This window comes from Mauremys reevesii, linkage group 7, assembly GCF_016161935.1.
Source record: "Mauremys reevesii isolate NIE-2019 linkage group 7, ASM1616193v1, whole genome shotgun sequence".
In the NCBI taxonomy this organism is placed as follows: domain Eukaryota; kingdom Metazoa; phylum Chordata; order Testudines; family Geoemydidae; genus Mauremys; species Mauremys reevesii.
In genome coordinates, this window is record NC_052629.1 from 94,220,187 (window position 1) to 94,247,226 (window position 27,040).

The 27,040-nt window shown below is 59.9% G+C and overlaps 1 protein-coding gene across 14 annotated transcripts in view; it reads left to right on the forward strand.

Moving 5' to 3' along the window:
- The window catches only part of NRXN2 (neurexin 2), a 305,022-nt gene that overhangs the window by 147,493 nt on the left and 130,489 nt on the right, over nt 1-27,040 (forward strand). For 7 of the 14 annotated variants that reach the window (XM_039547771.1, XM_039547772.1, XM_039547773.1 and 4 more), the window contains 5 exons: nt 1,142-1,261; nt 2,433-2,817; nt 3,240-3,430; nt 8,171-8,344; nt 9,619-9,738. In XM_039547771.1, the coding sequence (XP_039403705.1) occupies nt 1,142-1,261; nt 2,433-2,817; nt 3,240-3,430; nt 8,171-8,344; nt 9,619-9,738 (990 nt within the window). The remainder of the gene's footprint in view (nt 1-1,141; nt 1,262-2,432; nt 2,818-3,239; nt 3,431-8,170; nt 8,345-9,618; nt 9,739-27,040) is intronic. The other 7 variants (XM_039547775.1, XM_039547780.1, XM_039547776.1 and 4 more) reach the window with 1 other exon arrangement.

Below are 27,040 nucleotides of genomic sequence, written 5' to 3' on the forward strand. Positions count from 1 at the left end.
AATGATTCATTAGCCACTTACGGGCTCTCAGCCCTGACTCCACCCTGCTCTAAGGACACCTGGATGAGGAGGGGGTGATTCAGGAGAGGGGGGGGTCTCTTAGCAGCTGGCTATTTATTGGGTCAGCCCTACCAGCTGCTAGTGACTGAGAAGATGAGATGCTAATGGAGGGAGGAATAGTGGGTTAGGATTGGCTATGGGTATTACTTTTTTCCTAACCTGTGGTTTGAGGGGTCACCAGTTCCCCATTTCTGACCTGGGGGGGTTTCCTTGGAGATGCAGGGATGGATTTCAAGATGATCTGTCATTTCACTTGTTCTCTTGCTGATTCACTTGCTCACCAGCAGGTGGTGATACACACACACACACATTCTCCAGTAGCAATCCTCATTGTTAGTTTGTGGTCCCTGTGTGTGAGACAAAGAGACTAGCAAGGTGGAGAGCTGAATGGAGCAGTGTAGGTGCGCTCTGGTCTGTGTGTGCAATCGCACCTAGTGGTAGAGTGTAGTGGGGCGTAGGTGTGTTCAGGACTGTTTGTGTGGTTACACCCAGCAGGGGGTTGTAGTGGGGTGTGGGTGTGCTCAGGGCTGTGCACGCAGTTGGAGGCTGTAAGGTTTGGGCCTGAATTTCCTGGGGAGCTGTCTTTTCCCAGCCCTGAGTCAAGAGTTTCCCCCGAGCAGCTATCACAACCTCTCCAGGGTACGGGCACCATTCCAGGAGTGCAGTGCGGTCAGAACTGGGGAGGAATGGAGGGAGTGATGAACTCACCCATCCCCCTGTGCACTCTCTGCTGTCAGGGAGTGTACGGGCTGTAGCGGGTGGGGTGTATAGTGGGGGCCGTAGAATCCTGGCCTGTTGCCAGCTGTGGCAGTATGGCGGGGGAGTGGGGGAGTGGTGTCTGTGTGGATTCAGTGTATATCTAGGAAGGGGTGGGGAGGGGGAGATGCTACCTAAGTTATGCTATGAGGAAGGAGCTGGGGGGGTGTTGCCAGCTGGGTGAGTATTGGGGGTTGTGTGTGTTCAGGATTTATCCAGACAGGCAGAGGAGGGACTGGCACATGGGGGCTGTCTAGGCCTTGTGTGCATTTCCCTGACCCAATTGGAGCACTAACCCCCTGTGCTGCCCCCCTCCCCGATTCAGGTAAAGGCCCCGAGACCCTCTTTGCTGGCCACAAACTCAACGACAATGAGTGGCACACAGTGCGGGTTGTGCGGCGCGGGAAGAGCCTGCAGCTCTCGGTGGACAATGTCACCGTGGAAGGTACGTGAGGACCCCAGACTGGGATATCAGGGGGCTGGGGGGCACTGGCAGGGCTGGGGTGGGGAGCCCAGGGCTGGGATAGCAGGGGCTGGGGGCACTGGCAGGGCTGGTGTAGCAGGGGGCTGAGGGGCACTGGCAGGGCTGGGCTGGGGGCACGGGCTGGGGTGGGGAGCCCAGGGCTGGGATAGCAGGGGGCTGGGGGGCACTGGCAGGGCTGGGATAGCAGGGGGCTGGGGGGCACTGGCAGGGCTGGGATAGCAGGGCGCTGAGGGACACTGGCAGGGCTGGGGTGGGGGGAGCCCAGGGCTGGGATAGCAGGGGGCTGAGGGGCACTGGCAGGGCTGGGTTAGCAGGGGCTGAGGGGCACTGGCAGGGCTGGGCTGGGGAAGCCCAGGGCTGGGATAGCAGGGGCTAGGGGCACTGGCAGGGCTGGGATAGCAGGGGCTGGGGACACTGGCAGGGCTGGGGTGGGGATCCCAGGGCTGGGATAGCAGGGGCTGGGGGCACTGGCAGGGCTGGGATAGCAGGGGCTGGGGGCACTGGCAGGGCTGGGATAGCAGGGGCTGGGAGCACTGGCAGGGCTGGGGTGGGGAGCCCAGGGCTGGGATAGCAGGGGCTGGGGGCACTGGCAGGGCTGGGATAGCAGGGGCTGGGGGCACTGGCAGGGCTGGGGTGGGGACCCCAGGGCTGGGATAGCAGGGGCTGGGGACACTGGCAGGGCTGGGGTGGGGGGAGCCCAGGGCTGGGATAGCAGGGGGCTGGGGCACTGGCAGGGCTGGGGTGGGGAGCCCAGGGCTGGGATAGCAGGGGCTGGGGGCACTGGCAGGGCTGGGGTGGGGGGATCCCAGGGCTGGGATAGCAGGGGGCTGGGGGGCACTGGCAGGGCTGGGGTGGGGGGACCCCAGGGCTGGGATAGCAGGGGGCTGGGGGACACTGGCAGGGCTGGGGTGGGGGGAGCCCAGGGCTGGGATAGCAGGGGCTGGGGGCACTGGCAGGGCTGGGGTGGGGGGAGCCCAGGGCTGGGATAGCAGGGGGCTGGGGGGCACTGGCAGGGCTGGGATAGCTGCCAGTTGGGCAGGAGGGGCACCGGCAGGCAGGAGGGCACAGGTCTGCAGTGTGCCCCCGTCCCACCCTGGTGTGTAACAGTGCCCTGCCCCCCTCCCGCTCCAAGCAGGGCAGATGGCCGGCGCGCACACCCGCCTGGAGTTCCACAACATCGAGACCGGCATCATGACGGAGCGTCGCTTCATCTCCGTGGTGCCCTCTAACTTCATCGGGCACCTGAGCAGCCTGGTGTTCAATGGGCTGCCCTACATGGACCTGTGCAAGAATGGCGACATCAGCTACTGCGAGCTCAATGCCCGCTTCGGCCTGCGCAGCATCATTGCCGACCCCGTCACCTTCAAGAGCCGCGCCAGCTACCTGGCACTGGCCACGCTGCAGGCCTATGCCTCCATGCACCTCTTCTTCCAGTTCAAAACCACCGCCACCGACGGCCTCATCCTCTTCAACAGCGGCAATGGCAACGACTTCATCGTGGTGGAGCTGGTCAAGGGGTGAGACGCAGCCCCAGCCCCCTACCTCCCCACCCCGGCCTGGGCTCCTTGCCCAGCCCGCTGGGCAATGGGCCCTGCCCCAGGGAGCAGGCCTAGTGCCCAACTTCTGATCCATGTGCTATGCCCTCTGGGCCTGCTGCATCCTCAGCCACAATGCTCCTCTGCCCTGCCCACTAGGGTCTTCTCTCCGCCCCACTGCCCTGCCTCCTGCCTCTCTCACTGCCCCTCACAGGGAGCCCTGCCCTGCCCTGCCCTGACTGACCCCAGCTCTGCCTCAAGTGCTGCCCACAGGGCGCTGGGCCTCACGCAGGGGCCTAGGTCTTCTGCCCATTGTCCTGCACTCTGGGCACACCCTCCTCCCGCTGCTCTGCCAACCAGCCCATCTGACCACCCCTTCACGCTCCACTGCCCCCTACACACAGGTACATCCACTATGTCTTCGACTTGGGCAACGGGCCATCGCTGATGAAGGGGAACTCGGACAAGCCGGTTAATGACAATCAGTGGCACAACGTAATTGTGTCGCGTGACACCAGTAACGTCCACACGCTCAAGATCGACTCCCGCACTGTCACCCAGCACTCCAACGGTGCCCGCAACCTGGACCTCAAGGGTGAGCCGCGCCAGCTGGCACTGGGCCATGAGGGCACCGGGGGCACACTCCCTTCACAGGCAGTGCTGGCCCCAGCGTGGAGCTAAGAGGGGCTGGGCTGCAGGGTGCGGGGATCAGTAGGGGGGGCTGGGCTACGGGGGTGTTGGTATGGGGGGCTGGGCTGCAGGGTGCGCGGGGGTCAGTATGGGGGTCTGGGCTGAAGGGTGTGGGGGGTCGATATGGGGGGCTGCGCTGTATGGAGTCAGTATGGGGGGTTGGGCTACAGGGTGTGGGGGGTCGGTCTGGGGGGCTGCACTGTAGGGGGGGTCGGTATGGGGGGCTGTGCTGCGGGGTCGGTATGGGGGGGCTGCGCTGCAGGGTGCAGGGGGGTTGGAATGGGGGCTGTGCTCTGGAGGTGTTGGTGTGGGGGGACTGTTACAGGTTGCAGTGAGGGGTCAGTGGGGGGGGCTGCATTTCAAAGAGCAGGGGGGCAGTGTGGGGGGGCGGTGGTGTGGGGTGATCTCCCCATGCAGCCAGCACTGACTGTATCTCAGATTGGATTGTTTTGCTGAAGCTCCCCAGTAGTGTCCATTGAGTTTGGAATTCTGCCTCACTTCCTGTCCTAAACTGCTGTGTGGATATGAAAAGCCCCCAGCTGCATCTCAGCACTGGCGGGGGCGTTCCTGACAGACTGAGCCATGCACTGGGGTCGGTATTCCTGCAAGTGAAAGGACCCAGAGGATCCTGTCCATTCGTTCACCCCTGCGTGCATGGATCACTCAATCGGCCGGGAGCAGGCCGGCACTGGGGGGCTGTCACAGGCTCCGGGCTGCGCTCCCAGCTTTGTGGAGGAATCCCTTCGCTGCGCCAGACCCCAGGGCTCTCACTTTTCCTCCAGGATGGGCCATGCAGCCTCTCGCCTGCTGAGACTGACCCTATGTCTGTCTGCCCGCCTCAGTAGTTCCCAGGTGGGAGCTCCCAGCTTCCTCCAGCAGCCAGCACTTCTCCCCCAGCTCCCACTCCTTTCCTTTCTTCTCCAGCTGGGGTCTCGGCTCAGCTTCCCTGCTGGGAGTGTGGATCCCTGAGTCACTGGGGCTGGCCTGGTCTCTCTGGCCCCTTGTTCTAGGTCGGTTACAGCTGGTTCCTGGAGGGCTCTGTTCATGCCACCCAGACAGGGAGGTGACACTCGCCCCTGTGTCCCCTAGGGCTTGTCCTCACTAGAAAATCCTTTAAATCGGCTTCAGTAAGTCTAACGTTGGTACCGGGCAAATTAGTTGAAACAATAGTTAAGAATAAAATTGTCAGACACATAGGAAAACATAAACTGTTGAGCAGTAGTCAACATGGTTTCTGTAAAGGGAAATCATGTCTTACTAATCTATTAGAGTTCTTTGAAGGGGTCAACAAACATGTGGACAAGGGGGATCCGGTGGACATAGTGTACTTAGATTTCCAGAAAGCCTTTGACAAAGGTCCCTCACCAAAGGCTCTTACGTAAATTAAGCTGTCATGGGATAAAAGGGAAGGTCCTTTCATGGATTGAGAACTGGTTAAAAGACAGGGAACAAAGAGTAGGAATTAATGGTAAATTCTCAGAAAGGAGAGGGGTAACTAGTGGTGTTCCCCAAGGGTCAGTCCTAGGACCAATCCTATTCAACTTATTCATAAATGATCTGGAGAAAGGGGTCAACAGTGAGGTGGCAAAGTTTGCAGACGATACTAAACTGCTCACAATAGTTAAGACCAAAGCAGATTGTGAAGAACTTCAAAAAGATCTCACAAAACTAAGTGATTGGGCAACAAAATGGCAAATGAAATTTAATGTGGATAAATGTAAAGTAATGCACATTGGAAAAAAATAACACCAACTATACACACAATATAATGGGGGCTAATTTAGTTACGAGTCAGGAAAAAGATCTTGGAGTCATCGTGGATAGTGCTCTGAAGACGTCTATGCAGTGTGCAGTCAAAAAAGCAAACGGGATGTTAGGAATCATTAAAAAGGGGTAGAGAATAAGACTGAGAATATATTATTGCCGTTATATAAATCCATGGTACGCCCACATCTCAAATACTGTGTACAGATGTGGTCTCCTCACTTCAACAAAGATATACTGGCACTAGAAAAGGTTCAGAAAAGGGCAACTAAAATGATTAGGGGTTTGGAGAGGGTCCCATATGAGGAAAGATTAAAGAGGCCAGGACTCTTCAACTTGGAAAAGAGGAGACTAAGGGGGGATATGATAGAGGTATATAAAATCATGAATGATGTGGAGAAAGTGGATAAGGAAAAGTTATTTACTTATTCCCATAATACAAGAACTAGGGGTCACCAAATGAAATTAATGGGCAGCAGGTTTAAAACAAATAAAAGGAAGTTCTTCTTCACACAGCGCACAGTCAACCTGTGGAACTCCTTGCCTGAGGAGGTTTTGAAGGCTAGGACTATAACAGCGTTTAAAAGAGAACTGGATAAATTCATGGTGGTTAAGTCCATAAATGGCTATTAGTCAGGATGGGTAAGGAATGGTGTCCCTCTGTTTGTCAGAGGATGGAGATGGATGGCAGGAGAGAGATCACTTGATCATTGCCTGTTAGGTTCACTCCCTCTGGGGCACCTGGCATTGGCCACTGTCGGTAGACAGATACTGGGCTAGATGGACCTTTGGTCTGACCCGGTACGGCTGTTCTTATAAAATTAGGTTGGTTTACGTACATCGCTCGGGGTGTGAAAAATCCACAACCCCTGAGCCTGTAGTTAAGCCAACCTAAGCCCTGGGCTACACTACAAAATCACCCTCGCTCAGGGTATGACTAATCCACACCCCTGTGTTGCTGTGTCCACAGGAGGGCTATTCCCCCCCACAGAGCTACTGCCTCTCGCAGACGTGGAGTAACTACGCCCACGGGAGACATTCTCTCCTCAGCATAGGAGCATCTTCTCTTAAGTGCTGCCGCCGTGCATCTGCACCAGTGCAGTGTTTTAAGTGTAGACCTGCCCTTAGTCCTTCCCCCACACGGAGTAACAGTGCAGCATATAGGGGAAACCAAGGCGCACACAAGCCATGTCTGCACTGCCACTTATGTCTCTGAGGGGTATGAAAAAACCACCCCCCTGAGCAGGGCCGGCACCAGCGCAGGAAGCAGGTGCTTGGGGCGGCCCATGGAAGGGGGTGGCACGTCTGGGTCTTCAGCAGCAATTCGGCGGCGGGTCCCTCAGTCCCTCTCAGAGTGAAGGACCTGCTGAATTGCCACTGAAGAATGAAGCGGCGATGGTGGAGCTGCCGCTGATCACTGCTTTATCTTTTTTTAGTTTTTTTGTTTTTTCGCTTCACCGCTTGGGGCGGCAAAAAAGCTGGAGCCGACCCTGCCCCTTGCCACGTATGTTTCACGAGCATAAGTGGTAGCGTGCACAGCGCCGTGGCGGCGGGAGAAGCTACCACCACTCATTGAGGTGGCTTTAGTATGTCGATGGGAGACACAGAGTGGCTACCCGAGCGCTCTTACAGCAGCGCAGCTGCATCGGTACAGCTGTGCCACTGTTAGACATGGCCTACGACTCACAAAAATAGTACCCAAAATTCCCGCTTTGTCACAGCCTGCTCCCAGTGAACCTCCAGCACAGCCCCAAAACCACTCAGCAGCATCCCATTGTGGTGCTGGGGCTCATGGGGTGAGGGCAGGCCTAGGCTGATGGGGGGGGAGAAGGGGAGTTGATTGGGGCACTGGGAGACTCACGGGGTAGGAGCAGCGCTGGGCTGATGGGGGGAGAAGGGGAGTTGATTGGGGCACTGGGAGACTCACGGGGTAGGAGCAGCGCTGGGCTGCTGGGGGTAGAAGGGGAGTTGATTGGGGCACTGGGGGCTCATGGGGTGGGAGCAGCACTGGGCTGATGCGGGGGAGAAGGGGAGTTGATTGGGGCACTGGGGGCTCATGGGGTGGGAGCAGCGCTGGGCTGATGCGGGGAGAAGGGGAGTTGATTGGGGCACTGGGGGGCTCATGGGGAGCAGCGCTGGGCTGATGGGGGGAGAAGGGGAGTTGAATTGGGCACTGGGGGGCTCATAGGGAGCAGCGCTGGGCTGATGGGGAGAAGGAGTTGATTGGGGCACTGGGGGGCTCATAGGGAGCAGCGCTGGGCTGATGGGGGGGAGAAGGGGAGTTAATTGGGGCACTGGGGGGCTCATAGGGAGCAGCGCTGGGCTGATGGGGGGGAGAAGGGGAGTTGATTGGGGCACTGGGGGGCTCATGGGGAGCAGCGCTGGGCTGATGGGGGGGAGAAGGGGAGTTGATTGGGGCACTGGGGGGCTCATGGGTAGAGCCCAAATTCATGGACATGAGAAATGTGTCACAGACCATGAAATCAGACCTCCACTGTGAAATCTAGCTGGGGAGGGGCAGGGCTGGGGGCACCTAGCCAGGGCTCCTAATGGCCCCCGGCTCCAGCTGCTAGTCCCATCCTGGCTGGGGAGGGATGGGACTTACTCTTGCCCTGCATAGGTGCTCGGGGGGGGGGGGGTTCAGACCCATCTCCGGGTACCTACCCCAGCTGCGGTCCCTGTTCATGGAGTCTGGATTCCTTTGCTCCCCCATCCCCAGGGCATGGGTTGTGGGGACAGCCGGGGCAGGGGCACATGGACCAATGGGGGATGGGGGGGCTTTAGGTCCTCCCTTGGCCAGGTCTGTTCGGGGGAGGGGAAGGTAGTGGGGCAGCCCTATGGTGTGCGGGGGGCTAAAAGACGTGTCTCATGCCCTCCCCAGGAGAGCTGTACATCGGGGGGCTGAGCAAGAACATGTTCAACAACCTGCCCAAGCTGGTGGCCTCGCGGGACGGCTTCCAAGGCTGCCTGGCCTCCGTGGACCTCAACGGCCGCCTGCCCGACCTTATCGCTGACGCCCTGCACCGGATCGGGCAAGTCGAGAGGGGCTGCGACGGTAAGAGACCCCCTGCTGCCCAGAGCCCACCCTTCTCCGCCCGGCCTCGCCCAGCAGGGGGCGCTGTGGGGAGCAGGCAGGAGCACTGACTGAGGGGGGCGCTCCCTCCTCCGGGCGTCGCCCAGCAGGGGGCGCTGTGGGGAGCAGGCAGGAGCACTGACTGGGGGGGGAGCTCCCTCCTCTGGGCGTCGCCCAGCAGGGGGCGCTGTGGGGAGCAGGCAGGAGCACTGACTGTGGGGGGAGCTCCCTCCTCCGGGCGTCGCCCAGCAGGGGGCGCTGTGGGGAGCAGGCAGGAGCACTGACTGAGGGGGGCGCTCCCTCCTCCGGGCGTCGCCCAGCAGGGGGCGCTGTGGGGAGCAGGCAGGAGCACTGACTGGGGGGGGAGCTCCCTCCTCCGCCGGGCGTCGCCCAGCAGGGGGCGCTGTGGGGAGCAGGCAGAAGCACTGACTGAGGGGGAGCTCTCTCCTCCTCCGGGCGTCGCCCAGCAGGGGGCTCTGTGGGGAGCAGGCAGGAGCACTGACTGGGGGGGGAGCTCCCTCCTCCTCTGGGCGTCGCCCAGCAGGGGGCGCTGTGGGGAGCAGGCAGAAGCACTGACTGAGGGGGAGCTCTCTCCTCCAGCCCAGCCTAGCCCAGCAGGGGGCGCTGTGGGGAGCAGGCAGAAGCACTGACTGAGGGGGAGCTCTCTCCTCCAGCCCAGCCTCGCCCAGCAGGGGGCGCTGTAGGCTCAGACAATCCAGGTCTCCCTGTTTCTAGTGCCCCCGTCTCCTCTCCTGCTGATAATGGGGATTGTGCCTCGGGAGCCAGCCTGCTTCCAGCCCAGCCCAGCCCATTCCCCCTGTGGGGGATGTTTGCCCCGTGATGGGGGCTGTGGGGAGGACCAGAGAGATGCAGACACCTTCATTAGCTGCCAGCTCCCTGCCATGAGCGTTGTGTCTCATCAGATGCTGCCTCGCATCAGCCGTGGGATATGGGTGGAGGCTGCCAGGGACTCCCCCATCTCCTCACCTGCCATTCTTGTCTCCTTCCCCCACCGCGGTGGAACACTCCCGGGCACCTGGATGCTACCCAGCTCTGGGAGGGGAATGGGGTCTGCAGGTTAGAACGTGGGGGGCACGGGGGGGTCTATCCCCAGCTCTGCCCCTGACTCGTTGCAGGTCCCCTCCTCTCTCACCTGCTTTTTTCCACTCTGCTCAGGGGGTTTATGACCCCAAGCCCTGTCCCGAAGGGTTGGGGGAGCCAGGCCAATAACCCCCGTCCCTGCCCCTTGCCCCCAGGGCCCAGCACCACGTGCACCGAGGACTCTTGTGCCAACCAGGGCGTCTGCCTGCAGCAGTGGGACGGCTACACGTGTGACTGCACCATGACCTCGTACGGTGGCCCCGTGTGCAACGACCGTGAGTGCTGGGGTCCAGCATGCCTGGCTGGGGGATGGGGAAGGATCCCGCAGGGGGAGCTGCATGCTGGGATGTGGGATAGAACCAGGGGGAAGGATCGTGCTGTGGGGGCCGCAAGCTGGGGGATTGCAGGAAGAAGGGTGGGGCACTCACGCTGTGGTTCTGCGAGTCTGGAGCATCGAGGGGAGCGTGCTAGGACTGGGGGTGCCATGTGCCCAGCTAGGGGATGGACAGGAGGAGGATGATCATAAGGGGGGTGCCTTGAGCTGGGAGCATCAGGAGACCAGAGGAGCACTCACATGGGGCAGCGGCTTTTGCCTGGCTGGGGACTGTGGTTTGACTGGTCTCTGGGACACCCCTGAACTGATGAAATTTAGGGGTGCCCCGGGCTGGGTCTGTGGGCCTGGGTCACGGGCCCGCACTGAGCCCATTGGCTGGGTCCAGAAACTGGAAAGATACCGGGGGTGGGTCTGTGTGCCAAGGCTTCTGCACAGGTTGTGTCAGAGCTGTGGGCCATGTTAGTGCCAGGGGCTGGTTGGCACTGTAGGACAGGTGGACACTATGGGCTCTGCCCAAGAGGCTGGGCCCATGGTCTGGTTCAGCTCTGTGGGGTGGGTCCATGGGGCTGGATCTGAACTCTGGTTTGGCTCTGTGGGATGAGTCTGGGGGGCAGGGTCCATGGTCTGGTTCAGCTCTGTGGGGTGGGTCTCTGGAGCGGAGTCTGTGGGTTGATGCAGGGCTGTGGGGCTGGATCCGAGCGCTGATTTGGCTCTGGGGCTGGATCTATATGTTGGCTCAGGGCTGGGGGGCAGCTCCATGGATTGTGTGAGTTGGACAGTGAATTGAGTCCACACCTCGGAGATGCCTCCTGTGATGGCTTCTCAGCATTGCCCAGCAGTTGGGCCCAGGGGGCTGAGCCATTCCCCACAGCCACCCCCTGAAGCAGATCCTGGCGTGGGGAATGGGGCTGGGATCCAGGCTATGGGGAGGGACACCCAGCTGGGTGGGTGGTGGTGGGAGCTCTCCCCACTGGTAATGGGGGTGGGGCGTGTGTGAGTGATTCTCATTGGCACTGCATCGTGGGCACTGGAGTGTGGAGTGTCCTGGCTGTGCCCTGGGCCCAAGCCCATCACTAGGGCATCTGACGAGCCCCCAGGAATTCCTGCCCTCTGCATCATCCTCTCCCTGTGATTCCATCCTCCCCCCACACCCCCTGCACTGGGCACCGCGCATCTATGTGAGAGGGGAAATACCTTCCGGGAGTGTAAAGGGAGCCATGGAGAGTTGGGCAGGGGCTGCGGGCAAAACCAAAGCCTGGGGTAAGGAATAGAATCTAGTGTGACTTGTGCAAGGAATGAATTGCATGTCCCTTCTGCCTGAGCCCGGGGGGGGGGGTGTTCTGCCCCCTGCTGGAGTGGGGGAGCCCTGCTCTGCATGTGTGCAGGTGCACAGCCCCCAGCTGGAGAGAATGAGCCCTGAGGGGGGTAGGGGTGGGGTGTGTTCTGCCCCCAGCTGGAGAGAATGAGCCCTGAGGGGGGTAGGGGTGGGGTGTGTTCTGCCCCCAGCTGGAGAGAATGAGCCCTGAGGGGGGTAGGGGTGGGGGGGTGTTCTGCCCCTAGCTGGAGAGAATGAGCCCTGAGGGGGGTGGGGGTGTGTTCTGCCCCCAGCTGGAGAGAATGAGCCCTGAGGGGGGTGGGGGTGGGGGGGTGTTCTGCCCCTAGCTGGAGAGAATGAGCCCTGAGGGGGGTGGGGGTGTGTTCTGCCCCCAGCTAGAGAGAATGAGCCCTGAGGGGTGGGGAGGGGTGTTCTGCCCCCAGCTGGAGAGACTGAGCCTGGTGGGGGTGGGGGTGTTCTGCCCCAGCTGGAGAGAATGAGCCCTAAGGGGGTGTTCTGCCCCAGCTGGAGAGAATGAGCCTGGTGGGGGTGGGGGGTGTTCTGCCCCCAGCTGGAGAGAATGAGCCCTGAGAGGGGTGGGGGTATGTTCTGCCCCCAGCTGGAGAGAATGAGCCCTGAGGCGTGGGGATGTGAGGGTGTGTTCTGCCCCCAGCTGGAGGGGGTGACCCCTGCTCTCTGTGCATTTCCTGGTTTGATTTTGACTCACTCCCATGGCAGCACATGGTGTGGGCTGGGGTGTCTCAGGGTTGGTGCTATGTATTCTGAGCACGGTTTGGGGGGTAGGGGGTGCCATTGTTTTAAATGACTGACAGCTTTGGAGGATGATTAAACAGCTGAATCCAGGCACGTGTGGCTTTTGTGAATGGCTGCCCCCGAAGTGCTGGGAGCTGCAGTGGGTGGGATGGCACCAGAGGGGGCTTGTGTGTGAGTGTATCTTGTGCTAGACCCTCATTGCTAATGGCAGTAAATAAAAAGATTCTTTTTTGGGATGCAACGATCTTGAGGAACCTCAAATGTGCAAGGAGGTGAAACTGGCAAAAGCCAGCTGGAATGCTTCACTTTTTGTGCGAGGATGTGAAAGTCTGAGTGTGAAAATGGCTAGAAAGTGACCGGGCCCCTTCACAGGGTGTGTGCAATGGGTGCTGTAGAATGTGAAAGGGGCTTAAATGGGACAGAAAGGCAACCAGCTTGCTCTCTTTGCGAGCATGTGGAAACCGGGGTGGGAGTGATTAGAAAAGGGAGGGGGGCATAGCGCTGTTTGGGTGTGACTAGCCAGACGGGAGAGGGATTTGAAAGGAAAGTAAAAGTGATCAGCTGTCTCCGTTTGTGCAAGCACGTGACCACCGGAGTGTGACCATGCCAAGAACATGTAAGTGTCCTAGCACGTTTCACTGTGTGTGGGGTCATGGAACCCAGAACGGGATGTGAATGGAGGCACTCGTGAGTGTGACCGGGCCTTGCACTGCGTGTGCGAGCACATGAAAACCCAGGACTGTAAAGAGAAAGCGAGGAGGTAGTTTGCTAGTGTGAGCATGCAAAGGGCAGAGACCAGCAGGGGCGAGGTGTGCAGGGGCCAGGTGGGGGTCTGCCACACCCCCTGCTGCAGGGGGCTATTAGTTAGCCCAGTACAGGAGCTGTATTTTGCCAATGTGGTTTTCATCTTGACAATCTCTCCAGCCGGTGGCTGGGTGGGGGGGGACACGAGGAGTTGTAATCATCCCATGGTGTTTGCTCACTAGTCCTCCTGGGTCTCATGGTTGGGGGCAGGACTTCTGGGTTCTATCCCAGCTCTGGGAAGGGAGAGGGGTCTAATGGTTAGAGCAGGGGGGCTGGGAGCCAGGACTCCTGGTTCTATTCCTCGCTCTGCCATAAACTGTCACTATGACCTTGGCTTCAGTCATTTTAATCTCTCTGTGCTTCAGGTTTCGCCATCTGTAAAATGGGGAGATGATATTGACCCCCTAGACAGGGAATGAAAGAGGGGAGCAGAGAGGGAAGAATGGATGGATGGAGGGGGTGGGGGTGAATAGAGGAGAAGTAGGAAGGGGTGGGTGGGTGGGTGGATGGCGGGGGGTGGATAGAGGATGAGTATAAGGATAGAGGGGTAGTATGAAGGAGTGGGTGAGTGAGTGAATAGGGGAAAGTATGGGGTGCGGATAGAGGAGTAGGATGGAGGAGTGGTGAAGGGGGGTAGGATGGAGGAGTGGGGTGGGGTGGATAGAGGAGTAGGACAGAGGTGATGATGGTGGGGGTGGATAGAGGAGGAGTATGAAGGAGTCGGAGGTGGAGGGGGCAGTATGGGGCATGGATAGAGGGGTGGGGTGGATAGAGGAGTGGTGAAGGGGAGGGGTGGGGGTGGATGGAGGAGTATGAAGGAGTGGGGGGTGGAGAGGGGGCAGTATGGGGCATGGATGGCGGGGGTGGGGGTGGATGGAGGAGTGGTGCAGGGTGTATTTGGGATGGATGGGTAGAGGAGGGGTGCATGGGGACACGCTGCAGAGCTGAGTCCCGGATCTGAACCCCTGATGTCCCTGTCCCAGTGCTATTGGGGGCCATTTCTCATCCCCGCACCCATTTGTCCTCCCTTTGCCCACTCTGTGCTGCCGATTCCCCCCCCCCCGGGGGGGGCCCCAGCGAGTGCTGGAGTTTCCACCCTGCACTGCGATGGATGGGGCGGCAGGCCTGATGTGACAGCCTCGCTAGTGCTGGCCACAGGGCGCGAGGGGACAGGCTGTGTCCGTGTGCGCTGCCAGCTGGATTAATGGGTCTACAGCGCAGGGGCTGCCCTGGGCATCGCTCACACATCGCAGGAGCTGAAGGCTCATTTATCCCCTGCCCCTCCCTCCCCAAACTCCCCTATTGTTACGTGGTCATTGTCTGGGCTTTGCTTGGGGACGTTTCATCTCTGCACTGACGGCCTCCAGCGCCGTCTGCTGGGAGAGGCTGGGGCTGGAGAAGCTGGGAGCTCCCCCCAGCCAGCGCTCCACCCCACTCCCTATGGCGCCCCGTGCTGGGAGAGGCTGGGGCTGGAGAAGCTGGGAGCTCCCCCCAGCCAGCGCTCCACCCCACTCCCTATGGCGCCCCGTGCTGGGAGAGGCTGGGGCTGGAGAAGCTGGGAGCTCCCCTCAGCCAGCGCTCCACCCCACTCCCTATGGTGCCCCGTGCTGGGAGCAGGGCCAGCTTTAGGCCTATTACACCAATTCCCCCGAATCGGGCCCCGCGCCTAAGAGGGCCCCGCGCCCAGTGAGAATCCCTTCCCTGGCTAGAGATACCTTTTTAATTTTTACTCACCTGGCGGCACTTCGGGTCTTCGGCGGCACTTCAGCAGGTCCTTCGCTTGCTCTGGGTCTTCGGCGGCAGGTCCTTTAGTGCCGCCAAAGACCTGGAGCGAGTGAAGGACCCACTGCCAAAGTGCTGCCGAAGACTCGGAGCACCGCCCGGTGAGTACAAGCCCCACGTGTTTTTTTTTTTACATGTGTGTGTTTTTTTACGTGTGTGTGTTTTTGTTTTTTTTAAAGTCATCCCTGCCGGGGCCCCATCGAAACTGTTCAAATTGGGCCCCGCACTTCCTAAAGCCAGCCCTGGCTGGGAGGGGCTGGGGCTGCAGCATCTGGGAGCTTGCCTCACACTCAGTAGGAGGTGCTCTCCCTTCGCAGTCAGCGCTGACCCCAGTTCCCCAGAATGGCACTAAGGGCTGCTGCACTGCTGAAGTTTCCAACTTTGACAGGCTCTAAAAACAACCTGCCCACTTTTGTTCATTAAAGATCCATGGAGTAATTAAACTCTCTGCCCCATCCCAGAGGTGGCTGCATCCAGTGCCAGGTGAGGGATTCCTGTATAAACAGCCCCCCATGCCCCTCCCCAGAGGTGGGTGCATCTCTGCACTGGGTGAGGGATCCCTGTCTTATAAGAACCTTGGAGATGCTGTAGGGCAGTTAATGGCTTGTTGGTTATTTCAGGCACCTCTGTGACCCTGGGGCTGTGTTTGAGAGTTAGATACTTTGCCCCAATCTCCATCTCACCTTCCCCTCTCCCTGGGCTCTGCTCCCCGCCTAGGCTGAAGGAGAAGCTCTGCCCCCTACCTCAAGCTGGCAGGCACTGATGGAGCTGTGTGTGTATTGGGGCTGACAGCCCCATCCATTTCAATGAGCCACTGACTGCCTAGGATACCCAAGGATTTGTTAAGGAGTCTCTTCGCTGGAGCCAGGCCAGCTTTGCTCTCTGTTCCCTGCACCGAAGGGGTGTCACAGATTCCTTTGCTCCCTCCCTCCTCTCCTCCGTTTCATTGGCATAAACAGCCTGCTCCTCCTTGGCCCATTCTGCTGCCTCTTCGCCAGGGGGTGGCTGGACCAAATCCAGCTCAGGAGGCTAGCTGCCCACTGCCCGAGGGGGGCACCAGCGCGTGGGCTGGTTCAGAGCTGGAAGGAAACACATCCCAGGCAGCTAGTGGGGCAGCGGGAGAATGAGCTGCTCTGTTGCCCCGAGCAAGGATGGAGGGTTATGGGGGAGAGTGGGAAAGGGGGCGCTGCCAGTGCCCAAATAGAAGCAGTGTGGGGAAGATGCAGAGCACTGAGTAAGAGAATCAGGGCCCAAACCATCAACTGGACCAAGGTGGTGTTGGATCTTTCTCTATTTACCCCTGTGTAAATCTGGAGCAAGTCCCTGCATTGGATCAGAATCCAACGCTGGCCCCATTGCAGTCAGGGGGTGACTCTGGATTGACACTGGGGAGCTGGCCCTGATCATGCTTACTGCCCTCATAGGAAATCCCTCCAACTGCCAATGGATCTCTGCTCTCTCATGGGGCTGGGCTAGGGAACCAGCTGGTAAGGGGACAGCAGGTAGGAGAGAGCCATTAGTGAGCTCCCTGTCACTGCTCCCTACTCCAGCAGCCCTGGCTCTGCAAACACCTCTCAGGTGACCTGTGCTTGCAGGCTCCAGCTGCTGCCTTAGAGCATAGCAGCAGCTGCAGGGACCATCCATGCAGGGATTGCTCCCCTATGCTGAGATGCAGCCCCTGTGGGCGGGGCACAGGGCTGTTAAACAGCAGTGGGGTAGTGTGAGAAGGGGTATGGAACTGCTGTCAGTGTGGGTTGCCCAGGGCAGAAAGGGTTAACACCCCAACTCCATGGAGGGAAACAGGCCAGGGAGTGCTTTAACCTCCGTTACACCTCTTCTTACTTCACATAGCCTTGGTAACGCAGCGCCCCCTAGCGCTGTACTGTACTGGGTCAGCACTGACTGCCTGGGGAGAGCGCCCCCTGCAGCACAGCACCCTATTATGCAGGGGGTCATTGGGGCCAGCGCTGACTGTAGGGGGAGTGTCCTGGTGAGCCTCCGGCCTGCTCCCTGTAGCACAGCGCCACTAGCACCACCCAGGGCCATGGGGGCCAGCACTGACTGCAGGGGCCCCACAGCGCCCCTAGCACCACCTGAGACCATGGGGGCCAGCACTGACTGCCAGGGCCCCACAGTGCCCCTAGGGCCACGGGGGCCAGCACTGACTGCAGGGGCCCCACAGCGCCCCTAGCACCACCCGAGACCATGGGGGCCAGCACTGACTGCAGGGGCCCCACAGCGCCCCTAGCACCACCCGAGACCATGGGGGCCAGCACTGACTGCCAGGGCCCCACAGTGCCCCTAGGGCTACGGGGGCCAGCACTGACTGCAGGGGCCCCACAGCGCCCCTAGCACCACCCGAGACCATGGGGGCCAGCACTGACTGCCAGGGCCCCACAGTGCCCCTAGGGCCACGGGGGCCAGCACTGACTGCAGGGGCCCCACAGCGCCCCTAGCACCACCTGAGACCATGGGGGCCAGCACTGACTGCCAGGGCCCCACAGTGCCCCTAGGGCCACGGGGGCCAGCACTGACTGCAGGGGCCCCATAACGCCCCTAGCACCACCCGAGACCATGGGGGCCAGCACTGACCGCTAGGAGAGAGCACCTGCCACTGAGCTCTTGCCCCACCCCATGGGTTTGGTCTTCCACACAAGCACTGGTGAGATGGAATCAGCCCCAAAGGTAACTGTCTCCATGGCTCTGCCCTCACCCACACAGGGCCAGCTCCAGACACCAGCCCAGCAAGCAGGTGCTTGAGGCAGCCAAGGGGAAGGGGTGGCATGTCGGGCTCTTTGGCGGCGGGTCCCTCGGTCCCTGCCGCCAAAGAAGAAAGCGGCGTGGTGGAGCTGCCACTGATCGCGATCGCGGCTTTTTTTTTTTCCTGCCGCTTGAGGCGGCAAAAACCCTGGAGCTGGCCCTGCACCCGCAGCACCCTCACTAAATCCCTGTGACTCTGAGCCATGTAATTGGGGTCACCTGTAACCCTGAGTCCTGGACAGTATGAACAACCCCCCCAGGCCCATTGGGCGGCACATCCTCCCCTTGGGCCCGGGTGGACCTTAACCCATCACGCACCCTGAGGAGGACTCATCCCCTTCAGCAGGGGGCAGCAGGCGCACGCGTGGGCACACACATGCACGCACTCTCTCTCTCTCTCTCTCTCTGAGCAGGGCTTATTCCCTCCACCGGGGGGCAGCACGCAGCCACTCCTGCAGCCTTCAGCCCCCCAGCTGCTTGCAAATGTCATGGCCAGTTGAGATGCTGGAGTCCTATCACGTGTTTCCCGGTGCTCTATTCCTTCCAGGGTGGGGGTAGGTGTGCAGACAGGGGTAGTTGCAGTTGTCCCTAGGGTGACCAGACAGCAAGTGTGAAAAATCAGGACAGGGGGTGAGGGGTAATAGGAGCTTATATTAGAAAAAGACCCCAAAATCGGGACTGTCCCTGTAAAATCGGGACATCTGGTCACCCTAGTTGTCCCCAGTGGCAAGATCCCCCTCCCTTGCATGTCTCCCTCTTGTAGAGATCAGCCCGCGTGCTAATAAATCTCCTGGGATCCATCGCCTAGCTCATTAGGAGCTGATGGTGAGTCAGGACTTCGGGGTTCTGTTCCCTGCTCTGGGAGGGGAAGGGAGTCTAGTGGTTAGAGTGGGGGGGGGAGCTGGGAGTTCCTTTTGGTGTCTGTGTGCAAGGGAAGGTTAGCTGTGAGGGAGTCCCATGATTCCTTATTGCTTTGAGAGTCTCTGATGTCAGGTTTTGTGTGTCTGTCCATCTCTGCCCAGCTCTCCCATGCATCTTCTCCTCTCCCTCCCTCCCTCGTGGCAGTGAGCACAGGCCAGGGCCCTGAGCCATGTCCCTGGTGCTGTAAACAGGGCCATTTCCCAGCTGGGCTGTATTTCTCAGCCTGCTCTGTAAATCTGGGCCCAGCCATTAACGCTCTCCTGCTTGATTTACAGCCGTTCCCTCTGCCTTGCTCGCTGCACTGCGCGCCTGGAGACTTGCCGGCTTCCGGGGAGGCGGGGGCCTATTGGGTAGAGCAGGGGGCTGGGAGCCTGGCTGTTTGGGCTGATTCTGAGCTGGTTCCAGGAGACTGGATGAAGGGCTGCTGTCTGCCTCCATGCACTCTGGCCCTGTCCTCGGCACTGGAATGATTTGCAGGGGCAGGTCAATGGTGGGCCCTGGCCATGTCAGGATGTGAGCACCCTAACCCTGGGCAAACCCCGAGCTGCCAGCTGGGAGCCCTGAGTCAGCAGCCTGGCTGTGTCTGTGTCCTAGCCCTCATGGCTTCCTCACTGCAGGCTGGCTGTGGTCTCGGCTCACTGCCCCCTGCAATGGGGGCTGCCCCCTGCCCTGCCTGCGGCTGTGCTTGCTCTACCAAGAGCGGAGCTGCCGATGTGCCAGGAAAGCAGAGAGGGGGCTGCAGGGCACAATGGGGCATGGCACCTGCGGAGGTATGTGGCAAGGGGGAGCTCCCAGCTACTGCAGTCCCTGCCTCTGCCAGCAGGGGGTGCTGTAGGGAGTGGAGCAGGGTGGTTTCTGTGGCCCTGTGAGTTTGGAGTAGAGGAATGCTGGGGGGGTTGATTTCTATGGGGCTGGGGGACACAGTGGGTTCTGTGGGGCTGGAGGATGCTTCAGGAAGCCGATTAGCCCAACTCTACATCCTCCCCTTTAATCTCTGCATTCGTGCCCCTGTGAGCACCGGGGGCTCTGGCAGGAGTGAGTGGTCAGTTGCTCTGGCTAAGCAGAAGCGACAAACTCATGGGAGGCTTCTTTAAGGGCATCTGGGACTGGGGGGGGGGGGTCTCCCACAGGAGGTGGGACCATGGGCCTTGGGTGGACACCAAGGATGGGGCAGAGGGGCAGCTCCCCCCCCCCCCCAAGCTGGTTCAGTGCCTTGTCGCTGCAGGGCCTGTGTCTGATCTGCCTCTCGACCAAACAGGATCAGGCAAAGTCAGTGCTTGGCTTGGAGATCACCAAGGGCCCGTGAAGTGTCTCTGCTGCGTTGGTGTGCCACTGGGGGGTGCTGTGCTGCAGCAAGTGGGGCAAGGAACCAGCTGGGGGCTCAGTGGGGCACTGTGCTGCAGAGCATAGAGCTGGGGGCTTAGGAGTCCCCTGCTCAGACCCCACTCCCCAGCCTTCCCAGAGCTGGGGATAGAACCCAGGAGTTCTAACTCCCAGTCTCCCACTCTAACCACTAGGCCCCATTCTCCTCCCAGAGCTGGGATAGAACCTACCAGTGTGAGGGTCAGAGGCGGAGAGTAGGCGCTCTTTCACTGGAGAGAGCTGCCTGGCCCTGGGGGGGGGGGGAAGCATGGGTGTGAGGTGGCTGTGGGATCTGTGATGGGGAGAGGGTGAAGAGATGGAGCCTTGCGGGGGCACCCCCCCACACACACAACATCCAGAGCATGAGATGAGTTGTGCAGGCCTCACCACCGTCCCTTGCAAGGTGGGAATCCCCTATCGCCAGCAGGGAGTCTGGGTAATGAGGCCAAGGAGATCTCTCCCTCGCCCCACTGTCTCTGTCCTGGGGCGCACACAGCTGACTGGCTGCCCTGGCACACAGGGCTGCAAGCTGGCACCCAGCACAGCTAATGGCAGTTGTGTGCGAGGGAGGTCTGGTCTCTGGCCACCTCTGTTTGGCCCCTGTTGCTGCGCCGTTCATCAGCAGCCCATTAGTTGCTAATGGGGGTCGGGGGCATGGACTTCCCCCTATAATTACTGCCCCCTCGCTCTGCCAGTAGCTGCGATGGCAGCACTGCCTTTCATTATTCACCCGGAAGGAGAGCGCTGCTTCCCGTTACACCTGCAGGGACACAGCTGCCCCACAGCACCTCCTGCTGGGACTGGGGTAGCCAGGAGCTCCCCCTGCAGCCAGGCACTCCTGCCTCACTCCCCTTGGTGCCCTCTGCTGGAAGAGGCCAGGGCTGGAGTAGCCAGGAGCTCCCCCCACAGCCAGCTCCTGCCCCACATCTCAGCACTGGGGAGGGATTCGTGTGTAAATAGCAATGTGCCCTGCCCCAGACACATCTCAGCACCGGGTATATACAAGGTGCTTTGCAATGAAATACACCAGGAAGCTGCTAGAGAGTAGTTGTCATACCCAAGTCCCTGCCAGCTGGCTCTTCTGTGTCCCCCATAAGCGGTCTGGGGTTGGGTTGCTGCCTCCACCAGACCTACTGGGCTCTCTGACCCTCCTGGGCAGGGCTGTGCCTGGGGAGAGGGGAGATAAGGAGGTCTTGGAGGGTACATTTACAACCCCCCAGGGGAAATCAACACAGCTGCAAACTCCTCTGGCTTTTGGTGTGTGTGTGGGACTTTAGGGGAGAGGAGTGATATTAAAACGGTCCTGGAATTACCGTGCGGATGGCATACTGGAGCTGTGAGCGAGCCGCGGGATTGGAGAGCCAGGGTCCTAGCCGAAGTGTCCCACTTCATTAGAGTCACTTCTCTGGGCGGGGGTGGGCAGCCACCACCCCTTGTGTCTGCAGGGGGGTGGGGGGAAACCCGGGCTGGGGCAGTGGCAGCCCCAACACAATAGCTGAGCTGGAGGTGTGGTAACCACCGTGACACGGTAATCCTGTGGCAGACAGGGCTGGGCCACTCAGCTCTAGGGAGGGTTGGTTTAATTAATGTGTGTTACTAACTAGAGCCAGGAGCTCCCCCACAGCCAGCGCTCCTGTCCCACTCCGTCCAGCACCCCCTGCTGGGAGAGCCCAGAGCTGGAGTAGCTGGGAGTTCCACCCACAGCCCCCACTGCTGCCAGAGATGGGAGCTGTGGGGCTGCCCATGCTATATATTCCTCACCCCATTGCAGGGCAGGGCTCTGGGCTGATCACCCCCATTGTAGGTTACACAAAAGGGCTGCCTTGGGGGCCAGTACCTTGTGCCCCTTAGATTTCTGCACAGTCACTTGGTCCCTTCCGTGCCAGGCCAGGGCGGAGCAGGGTGCCGGGCTCCACGTCATACCCCCAGCCGGAGACAAGCAGTGCTGATGCGCTGGCAGCGAGTGGGTATGGGTCGTGCCAACATCTGGCAGGAAACAGCTGGACCCTGCTAATTGTTTTTCCTCTTCGCCTCAAAAAGTGGCTATATGTGCTCAGCAGTGGGAGCCTCACCCGCTGTGGGACAAAAGGGAGAGCAAGCAGGGGCCCACCCCCAGGCAGGGATAGAACCCTAGCATCTTGGCTCCTGGGCTGCAAGGGGGCAGATCACCCCAAACAATCCATTTCTCCCCCTGTATCTGCTAAGACCCCCTGTGTGCCCATCCCCTTGGTATCTGGGGCCCCTGGGTGCCTGGCTCCCATCATTGCCTGACTCATGTCACACCTCGGGCATGCTGTTGCTCACACTCCTCTCTGCGAGGGGGAAAGGCACCCGGGGCGGCTGCAGGTGTGAATTGTGCACTGTGATGAGGTGCTGATGCTAGTTACTAGGAAAGTGGGGCAGAGAGGTACTTCGGAGAACCTGCCTCAGTCTGTGGGGGACGCAATAGACCCATGCCCCTCCCAGAGCGAGGGATAGAACCCAGGAGTCCTGGCTCCCAGCCCCCCTGCTCTAACACAGATCCTACCCCTTCCCAGTCCAGTGCCTTTTGGCCACAGGCTGAGGGGACTGGGTGGCTCAGGGCAGCAGGGAATGGGATCTTTCTCCTTTAGGGGGCACCGGCTCCAATCCAACCCCATTGTGGAGGGCCAGATAGGAAATGAGACATGAGGCCTTTCCCCTCTGGGGGGGGGGGGGAGACCCCGCCGGCTTCGATCCAACCCCATTGTGGAGGGCCAGATGGGAAATGAGACATGAGGCCTTTCCCCTCGGGGGGGAGGGGGGGGGCGCCGGCTCCGATCCAACCCCATTGTGGAGGGCCAGATGGGAAATGGGACATGGGGCCTTTGGCTCTAAGCTGGCCCCACAGCAAGACAGTGGTTGGCTCAGGGAGTGGGAAATGGGTTATGAGGGCTTTCCCCTATAGGGGGCACCAGTTCCAATCTAGTGTTGGTGTGTAGCCCATCCATGTAGTGAGTTTGGCAGCTCTCAGCACAGTTCCCAGCAGGGCAGGCACCCAGGGGCCCGAGACCACCAGTGATGGGCAGCGTGAGCCGAGACTGAGGCTGGGGAGCTGGTGCTGGCCTGGACGGTGGTGCTGCTAGTCAGACGGACAGGGACAGGTGCCCAGACGAATGCCCGGGTAGGAGCGCCACTGCTCACCCAGTTGCTCATTTCCGCATGCCTCCTTGCCTTGTCTCCCTCCTTCCTTTGTCTGCCGCTCTCTGTCCCATTCCCCCCCACCCATGCTGGATCCCTCTCAGCTCTCTCTGATTATCTCCCCGCGCCAGCCCTGCAGTGTCTGCCAGGGTGGGGGGAGATTAGCAAACCATTCGGGGATATTAACATTTCATTTCTCGGCTGATACGGGCTGGAGGGGAGTGGGGAGCACTGGGCAAGGGAGGAATGCTGCGGGTGGGCGAGTGTTGGGCCGAGGGGAGCCCACTGCCATGCGGGTTCCTCATGGCGTTTGGTATTCTAATGGAGTGTCACTCTGTGTAATTGTGTATGTCCCCGTGTCAGTGCAGGGGACGCAATGGCAGGAGCAAAGAGCTTTCGTGAGGGTAATAAACTGGAACAATTTGTGTGTGAGCCGTTTTGGGGATTAGACACAGAGAGGGGAGACAGGAAGAGAGAGCTATTTTGGAGCTGGGGATAGGACCCAGGAGTCCTGGCTCCCAGCCTTTCCTCCTGCTTAACTGGGGGTTGGGAGCCAGGACTCCTGGGTTCTAGCCCCAGCACTGGGTAGGGAGTGGGGTCTAGGGGTTAGAGCAGGAGGGGCTGGATTGTGTTCCTGGCTCTCCCCCATACCCAGTACCGAATTTACAATGGCACCACTGGTGCTGGGCCCACAGTCGAAAGGGGCCTCGGCCCGCTCTTCTCCACCCCCGCTCTCTCCTGTGGGGTCAGAAGCTTGACGCTGTGGGCTGCTGGGGCTCCGTGGCAGCCTCTGCCAGCAGCAGCTTGGTTCCTCCTGCCTCGCTTCTTGCCCCAGCGTGCTACGTTCCCTTCCCACCGCCGATCATCTGGATCAGCTGCTTGCCAGCAGGAGGGGTAGGAGGAGCGAGCCACAGTACAGTGCTCCGGGGAGGAGGAGGAGAAGAGGCAGGGGTGAGGCCTTGGGGAAGGGGCTGGAATTGGGGCATACCCCCTCCAGCCCCCTGCGTGAGCACCCCCAGGACCCCAGCCCACACCCCCTGCCCACCCTGACTGCTGCACCCCCTCACACACACCCTGCACCCCCTCACATACCCCAAGCCCCCTGCCCTGACTCCTGCACCCCCACACACAACAGCCCCCCGCACCCGCTCACATACCCCGAGCCCCTTGCCCTGACTCCTGCACCCCCCCACACACCCAGCCCCCTGCACCCCCTCACACACATCCAGCCCCGTCTTTACCCCTACACTCCCCTCACACCTCCCCAGCCCTGACCCCTGCACCCCCCACACCTCCCCAGTCCTGACTCCTGCATCCCCCCCTCACGCACCCCCAGCCCACTGCCCTGAAACCTGCAACCCCCCCATCCCCACCCCCATCCTGAGAACCAAACAGGAGCTGCCCCAGGTAAGTGCTCCACACCCCAACCTCCTGCCCCAACCCTGAGCCCCCTCCCTCACCCTAGCTCCTGGCCAGACCCCGCACCCGAAAAATGTTTTTACAATATTTGGAAAGATCATTAAGTGGTCTGTCGAGACCCTCCGTGATTTTCAAGTGGTCTGTGGAAAAATAAGTTAGACTACAAGAACAATCAAGGTACCTCACTTTATTTTCATTTACTTGCTATTACTTATAGGAGGAGGATGAAAAAAGAATGAAAAATGGAGGCAGGGGGAGATAAGAGAAAATGTTTTTTTTCTTGGCTGGGTCCCAAGGAGGAGCCCCAGAAATGAAGCTGAGCACAGGGCTGGGGGGCCCCACTAACTCTAAATCCACCACTGGCTGTCATGTCAGCTGAGCTGGGGATACTGTCAGGGCCAGTGTAACAACTAGGCGACTGCCTAGGGTGCCAAGATTTGGGGGTGCCAAAAAGCGGTGCCCAAAATTTTTATTTACACTACAGTGGAGTCACATCTTAGATGGAGGTTAGGTTCTAAAGTCACCGTGTAAGAGGAAAACTGCATATAGTGAAAATTACCATAAAGTACAGTCCACACAGTATACCTCTCCCAGGGTTCCGTCCACCAGCCTGGGGTTCCGTTCACCGGGGTTCCGTCCGCCGGCCTGGGGTTCCGTTCACCGGGGTTCTGTCCGCCGGCCTGGGGTTCCGTTCACCGGGGTTCTGTCCGCCAGCCTGGGTTTTTTTTCTGTTCGCCCGGGGTTCCGTCCACCAGCCTGGGGTTCCATTCACCGGGGTTCTGTCCGCCGGCCTGGGTTTTTTTCTGTTCGCCCAGGGTTCCGTCCGCCAGCCTGGGGTTCTGTTCACCCAGGGTTCCATCCGCCCGCCTGGGGTTCCTTTTACCCAGGCCAGCAGGAGGCTGAGCAGAGCCGGCAGCTGGAACCACAGCTGGCAGTGGGCTGAGGTCCCAGCCGCCGACCCCGCTGAGCCCACTGCCGGTCTGGGGTTCTGGCTGCTGGCCCCTTGCTAGCCCGGGTCTCGGCCACCGGCCCCGCTCAGCCTCCTGCCGGCCTGGGTGAACGGCAGGAGGCTGAGCGGAATCACCAGCTGGGACCCCGGCTGGCAGCTGAGTGAATGGAACCCTAGGCCGGCAGCAGGCTCAGCGGTGGCCGGGACCCACAGCCTGCCATTAAAAAGAAAAATCAGCTCACGTGCCACCTTTGGTGTGCGTGCCGTAGGTTGAGGACCCCTGTTCTAGTGTATACTGTGTATACTGTAGTTTACGGTAATTTTCACTATATGCGATTTTCCTCTTACACGCTGACCTTAGAACCTAACCCCCGCGTAAGATGTGACTCCACTGGATTCATTTTTGAAAATTTATAATAAGCGATGCTCCGGGGTGTGTGTGTGTGTGCAAGGTGGAAGTTTCGCCTAGGGTGCAAAATATCCTTGCACTGGCCCTGGATACTGTGTCAGCTGATCCCCACAGTCTCCAACCTACCTGGGCAGTACACCAGACATGGCCCTGCTCACTAGCTCCTCTCCACTCCCTAGCCCACCCACCACTTCCCCCCGCCCCCTTAAGGCTTAGCCTTCTCACTTTTAAAAATGATTGCTTCCCCCCCCCCCCCCGGCTTTTCTGGCAGCCCTGTTGCCAGGTATCCAGTTTTAGACTGGAAACTCCAGTAGAAAATGGGACCTGAGTGTCCGGTTAGCAGTGCTGACTGGAAACTAAATGTCCGGTTATAGGAGGAACCACATTAGCCTCCTCTCCTCCCACTCCCAACACCCAGCCCAGAGGGCTGGAAGAGAACCTGTCCTGCTGCTGCGGGAGGAGGGGCAGCTCAGTGCAGAGACAGACAAAGAGAATGGGCTAGAACCAGGTAGGTACCCGCTCTATATGGGCAGGGGGGATCCTGTTTATCCCCTCCCCAGCCCTGCTGCGCTTGCAGTTTACCCTGACCCCTCCCTTGCGCCAGAGACCAACCCTAGCTGCTGCCCCACTGTGCTTTTACCCCCGGCCTCTTTTACAATCGTTCCCGGGGGGGGGGGGGGGGCACAAATATGTTTGGCGCCGGGCCCACAAAAAGTTAATCCGGCCCTGCCTATACCTGCTGTGTGACTTGCAAGTCATTTTCCTTGTGTGTCTATACCAGAGAAGACTTGAGCGGAGCTACATTTTTCAGTGTGTGCTAAAATGTGTGTGCAGAGACAGATTGCCTTGGAAATTGGTACATTTCTAGAGTAAATGGGGCCGATTTGGGGTTATTTGGTCCAGGAGTTTCCAAGAGAGGCCCCGCTCCCTCAGCACCGGAGCAGGGTGTTATATCTGTGCTGAGCTGGGGCAGGGACCGTCTGTGCCCTGGGGCACGTCTACATTGAGGTGTGCAGTGATCGACAAGGCCCCCAGGCAGTTCACAGCCGGGGAGTCTTGAGACTAAATCATCAGGAACTGGAAGAAGAATGGGCACGTGGGGGAAGCACAAGAGTGGAAGGTAGAGCCTAGGAGTCTGGGGCTGTTAGCCCGGCATCCCCCTCCCTGACAGCGCCCCTTGTGGGCTGGGTTGAAGATTCTCCCCTGCTTGGAGTGGGGTTGAGCTCCGGCCTCCCTTGCGAAGCCCGTGCACATTGTATGGCTGATAACCCTTCCCTTCCCTTCCCTTCCCTTCCAGCGAAAGTGAGACCCACGTTCACCCAAAGGGGACCCTGCCCCACAAGTGTGGGCTGGGATTCCCTGGGAGATGCCTTTTCCCAGCCCCAGGCGCAGCACAAGAGCACAGCAGGGTTAGGGCTAGGAATGGGGGGAGGGAGGGATCTGAGGAACTACCCAGCCCCAGCCAGCCATCCCTATAGCCCTCTCTAGCTCTAATTACCTAACGAGATCCTCGCCTGCCCTTCCCCCCTCTGGGATCTCAGCCCCAGACACTCGCTGTGCCCACTCAGCCTGGGGGCACAGAGCAGTGC